Source organism: Poecilia reticulata, linkage group LG19 (genome assembly GCF_000633615.1).
Source record: "Poecilia reticulata strain Guanapo linkage group LG19, Guppy_female_1.0+MT, whole genome shotgun sequence".
NCBI classification, from domain to species: Eukaryota; Metazoa; Chordata; class Actinopteri; order Cyprinodontiformes; family Poeciliidae; genus Poecilia; species Poecilia reticulata.
Window position 1 is genome coordinate 25,764,051 of NC_024349.1, and position 12,415 is coordinate 25,776,465.

At 40.4% G+C, this 12,415-nt stretch overlaps 3 protein-coding genes across 4 annotated transcripts in view; 1 reads left to right on the top strand and 2 right to left on the bottom strand.

The window, feature by feature from the left end:
* Positions 1-2,895, bottom strand: part of ogfod3 (2-oxoglutarate and iron dependent oxygenase domain containing 3) — a 14,830-nt gene extending 11,935 nt beyond the window's left edge. Inside the window, exons 1-2 of the mRNA XM_017301721.1 lie at positions 2,729-2,895; positions 1,952-2,178 (exon numbers count right to left, since the gene is read on the bottom strand). Coding sequence (XP_017157210.1) covers positions 1,952-2,178; positions 2,729-2,796 — 295 coding nt within the window. The 5' untranslated portion in view covers positions 2,797-2,895. The remainder of the gene's footprint in view (positions 1-1,951; positions 2,179-2,728) is intronic.
* Positions 2,896-2,974: 79 nt separating this feature from the next.
* hexd (hexosaminidase d) lies at positions 2,975-7,966 on the top strand. 2 transcript variants are annotated; one of them, XM_008438008.2, is made up of 12 exons: positions 2,975-3,007; positions 4,176-4,264; positions 4,338-4,453; positions 4,915-5,002; positions 5,084-5,248; positions 5,328-5,511; positions 5,656-5,727; positions 6,096-6,294; positions 6,499-6,660; positions 6,732-6,839; positions 7,343-7,432; positions 7,521-7,966. In XM_008438008.2, exons 2-12 carry the CDS (start codon positions 4,181-4,183, stop codon positions 7,690-7,692), a joined length of 1,440 nt encoding a protein of 479 aa, XP_008436230.1. In that variant the 5' UTR covers positions 2,975-3,007; positions 4,176-4,180; the 3' UTR covers positions 7,693-7,966. The 2 variants fall into 2 exon arrangements, with proteins under 2 accessions (XP_008436230.1, XP_008436229.1); XM_008438007.2 differs by having other exon boundaries at positions 2,995-3,145.
* On the bottom strand, positions 7,953-11,043 carry cybc1 (cytochrome b-245 chaperone 1). The gene is made up of 6 exons (XM_008438006.1): positions 10,902-11,043; positions 9,804-9,891; positions 9,653-9,694; positions 9,401-9,571; positions 9,141-9,285; positions 7,953-8,624 (listed from the first exon to the last, which is right to left on the bottom strand). Exons 2-6 carry the CDS (start codon positions 9,889-9,891, stop codon positions 8,501-8,503), a joined length of 570 nt encoding a protein of 189 aa, XP_008436228.1. The 5' UTR covers positions 10,902-11,043; the 3' UTR covers positions 7,953-8,500.
* Between the last annotated feature and the right edge of the window lie 1,372 nt (positions 11,044-12,415).

Genomic DNA, 12,415 nt, shown 5'->3' on the forward strand with positions numbered 1-12,415 from the left:
ATACTCCCTTCCTCTCTCCCCCCCAGGCCGAAACAAAATTTCCAAGTCTTGACCGGTCCGCGGTAATAAAAAGGTTGGGGACCACTGATGTAGCACATGTTAGTAGCAGATACGAAGGATCAGCACTTTTACTGTTAGTTATTGTTCGGAAACTACCGTAATCAGTTCTGTTAAATCTAATCTTGGCAACTTTTTTCTTTTTCAACCGTAATAAATGTGATATTCAATCGACCTGTTATGACTCAAATTTTGGGTGTCCGCCCCCCTCTACTTCTGCTGCTGTATCGTTGTGGAAAACCTGGAGCGGCAGAGATATCTGAGGCTTAGATGTGTATGTTTACCGGTTTAAAAATAAAAAAACTTTGGGGTTGTGGCTTATAGTCCAATGCAGCTCATATTGGGAAAATACGGACTATAATCCTTCCTGGAATTTTTCTGTGAAGAACCCAGAGAGGGTTATTTGGTTATTTTTTATTTCATTAATAGTGTTATTATTTATTTCCTGACATTTGTTCCGTGAAGAACCCAGAGAATGTTATTTGATTGTGCTTTCTGGAAAACAATACATTTTTACATTTAGGCACTCCTGCAATTGTCACACTTTTTCTGTTACAAACTGACTCCCGCCCCGCAGCAGAGAAGGGAAAAGTTATGTGGCCCTCACAGGAAAAAGTTTGGGGACTACTGCTTTAAATAGATGCCAGAGAAGAGTTTGGTTTGGCGACCCTGCTGGTCAACAGGATGGAAAAAAAAAAACTCCAATATTTTTTTTATTGCTTACAAGAAAGACAAATTCATCTGCGGCAACAAATTTACGAAGTCACCATTAATTAATATTTAGTCAGATGATACTGAGAAATCATTCAAGTTTACTTTAGATATGTCTTGTCATCTACAAAACACGCTGTCATGGTCAGTTTTCCGACTTGTTTTGGATTTTAGTCAACTAACCTATAAATACTATTAACAGACTATCCCACAAAGCTGTATCAGATCCGGTACACAGAATTACAACGTTTTTATTCAGCATTTTGAAGGAAGTTTACCCAGAATATTTAATTTAACATGCTGCTGACAGCTGGAGTGAGAGTGGCAATAGTAATTGTGTCATGAGTGAAACTGACACAGGGCAGCAGCCTGTGAGTCTGTTAAGGGATTTAAAGATGCCACACTTGCATTGGCAACCAGTCATTGAGCAGCACAGAAAATAGTAAAGCGGAGAACAGTTTAAGCAACTGCTAACCTGCTCAGGTAAAGCTTTAAAAGCAGGTTCCCCACTAAAACAAACTGTCTTCAAAGACCCTAAAATGTCTTCATGGGACATTCAGCAGGTCCTTGCAATGTGAAGACGATAAAGAATGTGTAATAAGAAAGAAACTGCACACTTCATGGGAAGAGTGCAAGGTTGGAAAGAGTGGCACAAAGAATGTAGTCAAAGACCAGGGCCCATATTCTCAAAGGTGTGTGGATGTGTCAGAATTTTCTCCAGCATAACAGAAACAAAAGTGAATGATCTAGAGTCAGCTTGTAGCTTCAGTTATTACAGATAGAAACTAGTAATCAGGTCCAAACTAAAAAATCTGGGTGTAGGGATGGACTCAGAGATAAACCTTTAAAGAGACATAAAGACAGTTAAAAAGTCAGCCTTCTATCATCTGAAGAGCATTTCCAGGATTAAAGGAATAATGTCCCAGTGATATCTAGAGAAACTTATCCATCCATCTTATCTTTAGTCGCAATGATCAACAGTGTCTAACAGCATCTTCATAGATCTACCAAAAAAAATTTAAAAATGGAAAAACAAAATCAATCAATCAATGAGACAGCTGCAGAACACTGGCGATAAATCAAATCACCCCCGTTTAAAGTCCCTACACTGGCTCCCCGTAGCTGAGAGAATAGAAGGAAAGAAATTAGATGGGGGGGTTTTCAGTAGAGCCCAAAGCGTCACCTGGGTAGCGCTTGTAGTTCTCATAGTCCTCTGAGCATTGGACGCTGTAGACTCTGGGCTGAGGCGAGATCATTTCCCTCCGACTGGCAAGAGTTTCTGTGATGTCACCGTCCAAGGAAGCCAGGTAGAGCCAGGCGGCAACTGTACTAGCACACAGAGCGACCAGGAGCAACGCCAGGAGCCCCCGGGAGCCCCGCCACGAAGACCCCTGCCTCAGGGCATTTCCCCTGGTCAGGACAGACAAAGGTGAGTGACAATAAGCACAACATGACAACATACACAAAGATTGTAATTGAATTTCTTTAATTTATTAGGTGTCTATGTTGAAAAAGTGAACTCTGGAGGCAGTTAGTAGAACTAGACTGTAATTAGGGGTGTCAAATAAAAGGGGGATGAACACACCCAACACTTTTTAAGGTTTGTATTTGAAATGAGGGTTAAAAGAAACATGCAACACTTCAGTTTTGTACTATTTTGAGTTGGTGTATGGCATAAAATCCTAATAACAGGTTGTGACGTTGCAATGTGCACTGTATATTTAACAAACCGGTATAAGATTATACTTAAGAGCTTCTGTAACACCGTTTTATTTATAATTTAAAAAAAAAAAAAGAAAAAAGAAAACTCGAAATGAATGTGTTTTTGTACTATGTAGACCATAATTAATCAGGTCGAGCTTTAAAACTTGTTTTACTGGCCGAAGCTGGAATTTTCGCCTCCATTCAGCGTCTCCAGCCTCCTTTAATGGTGGAAATTAGCTTTGTTTCATTAGCTTACCTTTTAATTTTCCTCTCTATCTCTGCTGCATTCGGGCCCTTTGTGTTCCTCAGTCGTAGCAGAGCCATGTTGCCTCAGCTAGCTTTCAACCAACAGCTGTTTGCACACAGCAAACATCCCGCACACCCCGCCAACAGCTCGTACGCCAGCCGGAAGCTCCCCCACTTCCTGCTAACACTTGTGTCGGCCCACCCCATTGGCTCTACCAGAAGAGAAAGCGTATCTGTCATTGGTCCACGTGCAAAGTAGTTCCGCTGCAGCTGGAGAAAAGAAACAGAGGTTTGATTTTTAAGCTGAGAGCTCCTTTCTTGACTAATTTAGCTCTTTGAACCGCACACGCTCCAATTTTAAACGCTTTGCACGGAGCTCACATTTTATCAGAGTTTTCTCTTAAACATATAGGCGCTACCTTACAAGGTAGGTTACACTGACCGGAAGTAGAAAAAGAAACGGACCTTAGAGGGGCTCTGAGTCGATTGGTTAATTCTAGGCCTTCGAAGATGTATGTCTCCATTTGGTTCTAACGTGTTTGCTTTTATATTCTTGTCCTGAAGAAATTATTTTATTACCAATGAATTTAACTTCTTATTTATATATACTTACACATTGTCATTAATTATGGATATAAATACACAGAAAATGACCCAGGCTTTTCTATGATACCATTTGATTGAACTAATTTTTCTTCTAAATATAATTTCTACTTATTTGGGTTCTGACCCCAAATTGTTATGAAATATAAGGACTCTGTAAGCGATTTCCTGCTATAGATGTTATTTATTGTAGTCACGTGACACATTTCCGTACGGTAGACTATGAGGATATTGTAGAAAATTATTTTTTAAATAGTTTGTCAAAGCGAGTATTAAGTCAAGTACGGAAAGCCAGGGATGCCAAAAACACGAACCGTTTCTGGCGTCGTTTACGGCTTTGGGTCGGGTCCCATTTTTTACCTTCTTGTTTCTATCTCATCATTTATTCCGCTTTGTTCTCATTAGCTAACAATTTCCCACTATKTGCATAAACTATTTGTCAGTTTTCTTTGTAGGTCATTGTTTTCATTAATTGTGGACCATAAACAATCATAAAAAAAGCTCACATCCCATGTATAATATGAATTAATTGCATGTTATGTTCAAATAGTACTGTCTTTCACTGTGTTTTTGGTTCTGAACCCTGTATGGAACAGTTTCCTGAGTCATAAAACCACACTTCCATACTGAAAATTACTTCCATCACTGTCTGTAGATATTTCACATTTAAAAGAGCTGGAAACCCAAACCGCCAATGTACAAAATGGTAAAAGGGCAAAATAACACGTATCCAGTACCAATAAGTGTGTTCACAAACATATTGTTGCGCGTTTATTACAAGTTAAATTTTCACACATAATCAACATGCAAGACACTCGTCAAAAATACCTCAACGATCACACATTTTTCTGCAGGCAGAATGAATCCACCGTGGCCCAAAGGAAAGAAATTGGTCCACTTGGATTTGAAAGGTGCCCCGCCACAAATTGAATACCTTCACCGGGTGAGCCTTTTCTTTCTTCTGGCATTCACAAACCTGCTCAGTCGTTCCTGCTCACTGTGCTTCACCTCCTCAGCTGATCGAGCTCTTCTCTCGGCTGGGTGTGGACGGCCTGCTGGTGGAGTATGAGGACATGTTCCCCTACAAGGGAGAGCTGCAGCTCCTGCAAGCCACAGCGCAGCCCGCTTACAGGTGCAGATCAGGGTGTCACTGGATCCACAAAACTTTTTTTTATCTGCCTTTTCAGCTTCACCCTGTTCACGTCCCCTAAAGGAATTGGAACAGGCAATAAAATTTTTACTTTCTTATTTAAAACAGAATTTAATTCTTTATTTTCATTTTTTTCAATGCAATGCGGTAATATTTCAATTCAATTAATTGACCAATCATCAGTAGTGCAAGTCTTTTTTGTCAGAAAACTGGTCTGAATAATGAAATTCATATTGGTATTTTACTGATAAATAGCACGAATGTTGAAAATGTCTCCTTCCACCTCACAGCTTGGCTCTTGCTTTAGGGTTTTTCTTAGTCAATTAAAAAAAAGCTTGTTGCTGTAGCACGACAAAATATGGAACAGCTTGAGTAAGTAAATTCTTTAAGCGTGGTTTGCTAACCAGTATCTCGTACCTTCGTCACTTCACCAATGTTTTTAGCCGAGAGCAGGTGCTGTCCATTCAGGAATCTGCCAAAGCTAGAGGCATGGAGGTGATCCCACTGGTGCAGACTTTTGGTCACATGGAGGTGTGGTAAAACCCTACAATTTGTCTCTTTAAATGGTATATTCTGAAGTTGTATGAGCTTTTAATCTCCTTCTCTGTGAAGTTTGTGTTGAAGCACCGGACCCTGTGGCACCTTAGAGAGGACCCTCACTGCGTTGGCACCCTTAATCCCCACAAAGAGGAAGGAGTCAAGCTGGTGATGGAGATGCTGAGGCAGGTGGTTGAGCTGCATCCACATCTAAGAACGGTCCACATAGGGGCAGATGAGGTAGGAGTCTTCCTGTGATTGGAGGCTTTTAAGCTCTCTGTCTTTGTCTCATACATGTTCCCGTTTTAAATGCTTTAAGGTTTACTCTCTTGGAGAAGGGGAGGACTCCAAGCTCTGGCTGGCTTCAACCGGTTGCTCAGTGGAACAGCTTTTCCTCAGTCATGTGACCAAAGTTGCCAAGGCTATTAAAGAGGCGTGGCCCGACATGAATATCATAATGTGGGATGACATGATGAGAGACATGCGCCAGGACACGTTGAAAGGTGAGGAGGAAACGAAGCGTGTTCCGTCCAAATCAGCCAATCGCCAACATCTCAAATGCTGTAGGCTGTATTTTTCTCTTCAGTCCACTTGATTGGGCATGTCTTCATTTAAACCCTTCTTGATTTGATTCCCCCATGTGACAGCAAGTGGATTAGTAGGACTAGTGCAGCCCATGTTATGGGACTACACCCCAAACCTGGACGTGGATAAAACTGGTAAGACACTTTTCCTGATGCTCCTCAGAATCGTGAGTTTGGTCAGTGGTCAGCCAAAGACAAAAGAGAAATCCTACAACCGCTAAAAATCTGATGATACCTGATTTTTGTTTAAATTTAATGAAGAAGTAAGCTTAGGTCAGTGTCTTCTTCAGAGGTTTTAATGTTTAAAAAAGCTGTGAAAGTAAGCTACAGCAGCTGAAAATATAACTAATGTTGCCAGTTTGGTTCGTAATCGAACCATGTGTACCGAACTATCGGGTATGAAAACACCGCAAATGAATGAAAAMGTTTTTAATTTAGTTTTCCAGATTACTAAGGTTAACTGAACTGCACTGACGCCCCGACATTCCCGACTGTGTTTTCAGTGTCTTTGCTGGAGAAGTACCACAGCGCTGGTATGTCCGATCTGTGGGCAGCCAGCTCCTTCAAAGGCTCCACTTCCGTTCACACCTGCGTGACCTGCACCCAAAGACATGTGGATAATCACCTGCAGTGGCTGAAGGTGGCTGCTTCTCTGTCTGCTGCCATTAACATGAGGGGCATCGCCATCACAGGCTGGCAGAGGTAAGAATCAGAGGAAGTGGTTTGGAAAAATATCTATACCTCCTTACTTACATTTTGCCAAGAGACAAGCAAAGAATTTGATGTGTCTTATTGCAATGCTCTGATATAAAATTCTAATAAAATATGTTGGGAGTTGACAAAATGAGAAAAAAAAATCTTAGCTCTTGATTTTCTAATTCAGTTTTCCCTTTCTCCCACCAACAGGTATGACCACCTGTCTGTACTGTGTGAGCTACTTCCCGTAGCTCTCCCCTCCCTAGCATCCTGCCTACAGACACTTAACCATGGAGAATTCAGCACTGAGGCTCATAGAAACGTAACAGAGATGCTGGGAGTGTCTTCAGCGGAGATTGAAGCCATGGAGAGGTCAGGTCCAACACCGGGTTAGCAAACGACAAGGTCTGACTTGAAGTCAAGAGTTTCTCTGTGTCTTTCAGAACTTCTGCTGGCGAGTCACTGTTCCCAGGCAGGAGGCTGGCAGAATTAATCGTTGAGATAAATTCACTGCTCAACTCAGAAGATTTAAGATTTTTTGAAAGCAATATGTAAGTTGTCTTCAGTTTTCGGGAGGAATTTGCTCTGTCATTTTGTCAAGAATATTGTTGTTCTAACAAGGAAGCCAGGTTTAATTTGTCTCAGAAGTCATATTGTTAAATAACTTACCACTGCAAACACAGAGGGGCAATAACAATGTATTTACCTGCATTTTATGCTTTGATATTGTGGCAAATTTTTTTTATTAAAAATAATTGTACAATAGTATGTGCTACAATTGAAATGGCAAGTTACATAGCAACAGCAGTGGAAAAAATGGTTGCTTACTGTAACTTATACAGTAAGAAGCTGCTTACTTTTTCCAATTCATGCAGCCGCCATTTTGAATTTTGATATTGGCGTTTGTGAGGAAACTCTAATTTTCCAAGTTAGTATTCCAATTGATTTCTGGTGCATTTAATTTGGAGAATCTCATCTTCCTACTGCAAATATAATTAGAGCTTGACAATTTCTCTTCTTTACATTCGAAGAACCATTTGTTGTGCTTTTATAGGTTTGTAAGAGGCTGGTTCAGTCCCTACCACAGACAGAGGAAGATGGTGAACCCGTCAAACTCCATCCTCATTCACAGCCAAGCCTCAGGGTAAGCATGTTAAATAGTTGGAACGATAATAAGCGGTTGCTCTGTCCAGTCTGGCTTATTGTTTGGCTTCTTTCTGGTTACATCTCAGGTATTTGGACACATTACAGAAGATGGTAGAGGCCGTGAGAAAAGAGATGGTAAATCTTTATCCCAACTCTACGGCCGAGGAGTGGATGGAGGAACACGTCAGCCCTGTAACGGCTCCACTGCAGCAGATTATTGATGCCATCCCGGGCTGTGTAAAGGAAATGGTGCCATGAAAGATTCAAGGCTCATTTCAGCTTTAGCATTGGACTATCTGAGATTACAACTTCCTAACATTCATTCTAAGCTAAGCTAAGAGAATGCTAGTGGTAGTTTATGTTTCTTTTTCTGTGTGACTCTGCATCTCCATGTAAGTTGATGTGAGCGGAGGTAAGTGGGTCAAAGAAAAGAGGAATGTCAAGTTTTGTCACGAATTAATAAAAGATGAGCAAATAGAAAAGCAAACGCATACAACGAAATAAAAATCATTCAACCCTTGTAGAAAACTCATTTCTTGTTTGTTCTTCTTTTAGGCATTACCATCAGAAATCATTAAACAAATAAAAAAAAAAAAAACATTTGACAAAAAAACTTGAGATTACCTGAGATTTAGTCTTTGGTTCGCACAAAAACGGCTTAGACGTCAATATGAAGTAAGAGGCTTAGTCGTATCGCCAGGGAGAAGTTCCTCATGCTCAATTCCTTGGACCCAGGAGAACATGCAAGAAATTGGATCTGAGCTGGGTGAGTCTAGGAAACCGTGGGAAAAGGCACTTTCCATTGTCTCCCAAACAAAGAATTGTTATTATCTCAGCAGGGAGCAACACTACATCCATAATCTAACTCGTGCTCTTAAACAGTAATTAGTTCAGAGCGTATAATCTTTGCGGAAACCACCATGTGTGAAGCATTATTTGGGGAAAAAGGTATAAACAAAACAAGGGAATAACTATCAGAATGTGTTGCGAGCCTCATTCTCTGCAATTGTCTTTGCATTGTCGTGACTGCTTTAGTTAATTCGCCCCATGTTCCATATAGTTTGCGTTAGTCTGCCTCATTATCCGAGTCCGTGCTGTCCTCTCCGTAGTCTTCGTATTCCTGCTGCTTCCGCTGCGTCTGATCCAGTCCCAGGAAGCGCTTCAACAATGAGGCCACCGCGTCGACGTCACTGCAAGGCAACACACAGAAGCAGGTCACCAAGGGTTCCTGGAACTTCCTACACAACTTTCATAACCAAATTCAATGGCTTTCTAAACTCAATTAGCAAAAGTTGGCTAACTTTTGCTAATTGCAAAAGTTAGAAAACTTTTATTCTGACGCTGCTCTGTCTTGCAGTTCGGCTCAATAAAATGAACTCTAAAGAGCTTTTCAAGTGTTTATATTTCAARACAGAACCGCATTAAGTGAATTTCGCATTCCACATCGGACTGATCGGACAGTTTCTCTATACTTTTTCCGCCATCTTTTTTCCTATGCATCAACTGACGCACAGCGACGCCCTCTTCTGGATGGCGGCCAAATTACAACACTAAAAGAAGTTCTAAGAAGCGGACCTTATCAATTAATCAATTGGAACTAATTTTAATCAAACCAACAGTTAATGGTAAGTCGATTAATTGTTTGCATCCCTATTATTTACAGAGACACATGTTGAATTTTCTTTCATTTCCTGCTAATGGCCTACCTACGTCCTCCCATGGCGGCACTCTGGGTAAGCGGGTAGGAGATGCCAGCTGCCAACCTCAGCATCACATGATAACCCTTCCCCAGGTATCGGACCCTCTCCTCATCGACACAAATGTCACAGAGCTGCGTCAGGTCCAGCACGACTGAAAGAGAGAGAGAGAGAGAACGCATTGAGATCCGGAGCAGTTGTGTGACGGCCTCACACTGATGGAGTCCGCCGTTCCACCCAACCACCGAACACTTAGTGGTTTCACTGACGTCTCTCATGTCCTCTCCTCCACATTGTGAGCATCAGAGTGTACAGGCTGATGGTCTTGAGCTCCACCACTTTCCTGGTCTTGTCGAACACGGCCTCCTCCCAGTCCTCCATGATCTGAAGGGCCACAAACAGGCAGCCTGCGACGTAGAAGAGCTTCCACGGGACGCTGTCTGCGACACGCAAAGCAGAGGGCAACGGTGAGCAGTTGTTGCTTTGGGAAAACGTGGGACAAATAAGTTGCATTTCCATACCTGAGCTGTAGTAGGCAGCCGCCAGCCCTGCAGAGGCTATACCTGCAAAGCGAAAGGTTTGGGATTCTGAAAAGAAACTTAAAGCGAAACTCCAAAGTGCTTGTAGGTTTTATGGAAGTCAGGTGGATCACCTGATCAAACACAAACTTACCAACGAGAAGAGACCATGAGCGGATACCAGGAGATCTCTTAAGGTGGAGCAGAGTGGGACTGTTTGTCTCTACTGTCATGTAGCCCATCTGAACAGAGGCAGGAATGTTAGAAATGATGAGATTTCCTGGTTTAAAACTGTTATCAAATGAAAATAAAGTGTTTTTGTGACCCTGTGTTGTATGTGTGATTAAATTACATTGCTATACTAAGCCTGTCCAAGACTCCCTAAGGTAACTTTTATGAAAAACATGTTTGTTTGTTTGTTTGTTTGTTTGTTTACATCTTTAGAAAGTATGACAGCAGACTTAAAAGACTTCAATTTCTTCATAAACAAAAGGGACGATGGTGGCAATGTTGGTGGGACTTTGTCCCGCAATCTTAAATAAAATCTTCATAGGAGTCTTGTGCACTGATCCACGGGTGCACAAGACTGTCAGTGGACAGTCTTGTGCACCCGTGCTAAGTTATTATAGCTATTCTTTAAATAAAGAATAGCTATAATAACTTACTGTAGTTTTAATAATTATGTTTGACTCTAAGTATAAGTATTCTAAGCTCATTCATTTTCCACTTGTTAGGAAAGAGCTCTGTAATGAAGAAGCTGGTGGCTGAGCTGTTCTACTCCAAGCTGAACTGACTTCCTGTTTCACCACAAATCTGCAACACTCCCTAAATTAAGACGTCTTCAAGCAGAAAGGAAGCTGAGCAGTTAATGGGACTGTCTGTCCACGTTTATAGTGACTTCAGACACCTGAAATACACTCACTATGAAAAAGAGATTTTCTTGGTGTAAGTCAAAGCTTCTTTAGAATATATTTCTAAATATATATTATATAATCTGTATGAGGCACAAACTGCTTTGTCATATTTCAGCCCACTTAGCAGCAAGAAGTGACAACAACATAAACATATCTGCCCCCATATGTGTTTCTTTACTGCTGGATGACCTGATCCATAAACTGAAGCTAAAACATGAAATAAATGTTTTCATTATGAATAATCCTGTAAGTGAGGTGTAGATCAGCTCTCCAATTCATCAACTCACACCAGCAAGGAGAAACAAATGCAGCCATTTTATATTTTTGTCATTCCTTACCTTAACTTTTATTTCTTCAGTGAATTTTGGTCCTTGTAGATTTAAAAAGAAATAGCAATTACACGATAAAACGTGCACCACATTACTGAATTACGAGGAAGTTCAATCCATGTTGTCGCAACAACCGTCTTGAATGGGTGACTCTTCCTTCCTGGTTTCGTGAACTCTGATTGGATGCGCTAAACTGAGATGACTTTCAAAATAAAATCTGAAAAGATAGCACTGTGCAGCAGTGGTTCCCGATGTCTTCACAAACTCGTGGTGTTGGAATAATTTGTATTTGTCAATTCAAATTATAAACGTTTTGATCGTAGATTATATTTTCGATMATTTGTACAATAAATATGGACGGAAAAACGTACTGGTAAAGCGCGTGAACCATGCGACCCATGTACCCAGTCCTCTTAATAGAACTCCTGTGTCAAAGAAGTCCATTTTAATAGTGCAGCAACCAATATGAAGCAAAGTGCAAGACGTAAGTGTACATTTCAGTCTGCCTGTATGCCAGTTCTATAAAATGTTCCATCGTGTTTGAATTCATAAAATGAATAAAATGACAGTAGAGCCGAGATGCAGACAGCCACTTGAAAAGACATGTTAAGGGTTAATCAAAACCAAACTTACAGGTCTTCAAACGAGGCAAAGATGACAAGGAGCGGTTTTCTTAGCTCTACATTTGGGAATTTGGACTCTATAAACAGATTGGACGGACTGCTTTTCAGTAATATTTTTATATGTTGGCTGTTAATAAGAGTTCCACGTCAGTCTGAGACTTGCTTTGGGGGTGGGGGGGAACTGACAACATGAAAAGCAGTGGTGTAACTGGAGTACAGTACACATTGTGTGCTGTTTTGTCACTATCTTTTATTTTTTAAAAATGTGCACACATACACACTGGTCCGCAATAAAATCTATATTCTGCCAAGTAAAGACAATGACAGAACATGTAACATTGCAATGTTCTAAAACAATGTCAGATACACTGACACTTGTCTATATGAATAGGCCCTCTGGGGCCTACAAAAACTCTTCATTTTACACAAACATTGACTCAAAAATCACAACAAACGATACATATATGAGGTTTTCAGTGGATTTCTAATTTAGTTTTATGTTTTTTGATAGATAAATATTATTAAACTAGCTTGTTTTACATACAACCAAATAAGGCAAATCAGATTATGTATTTTTAGAATCAGATTTAGAAGAGTACTTTTAGATTATTTTTCAATGTCTTATTCTGCGCTTTAAGTTTAGACAATGCTTCAAACCACAAAATCTACATGAAATCAGTGATTCTTGAGATAAGGGACAAAACGGGTTCAAATTTTCTCAAAAATGTATGTAATTATTCCTCAAGCTTATGCATTCAAATATGACAAATAATGTTTTGGAAATGTAAGGATGCACACTGCCAGTTGCAACATTCTTTTAAATTACATTTTTAAAGGACCTGACCCAGAATTTTGTCAACACAAAAATAATTTCTGAGGCTAGTTGTGTCAGTTATTTGA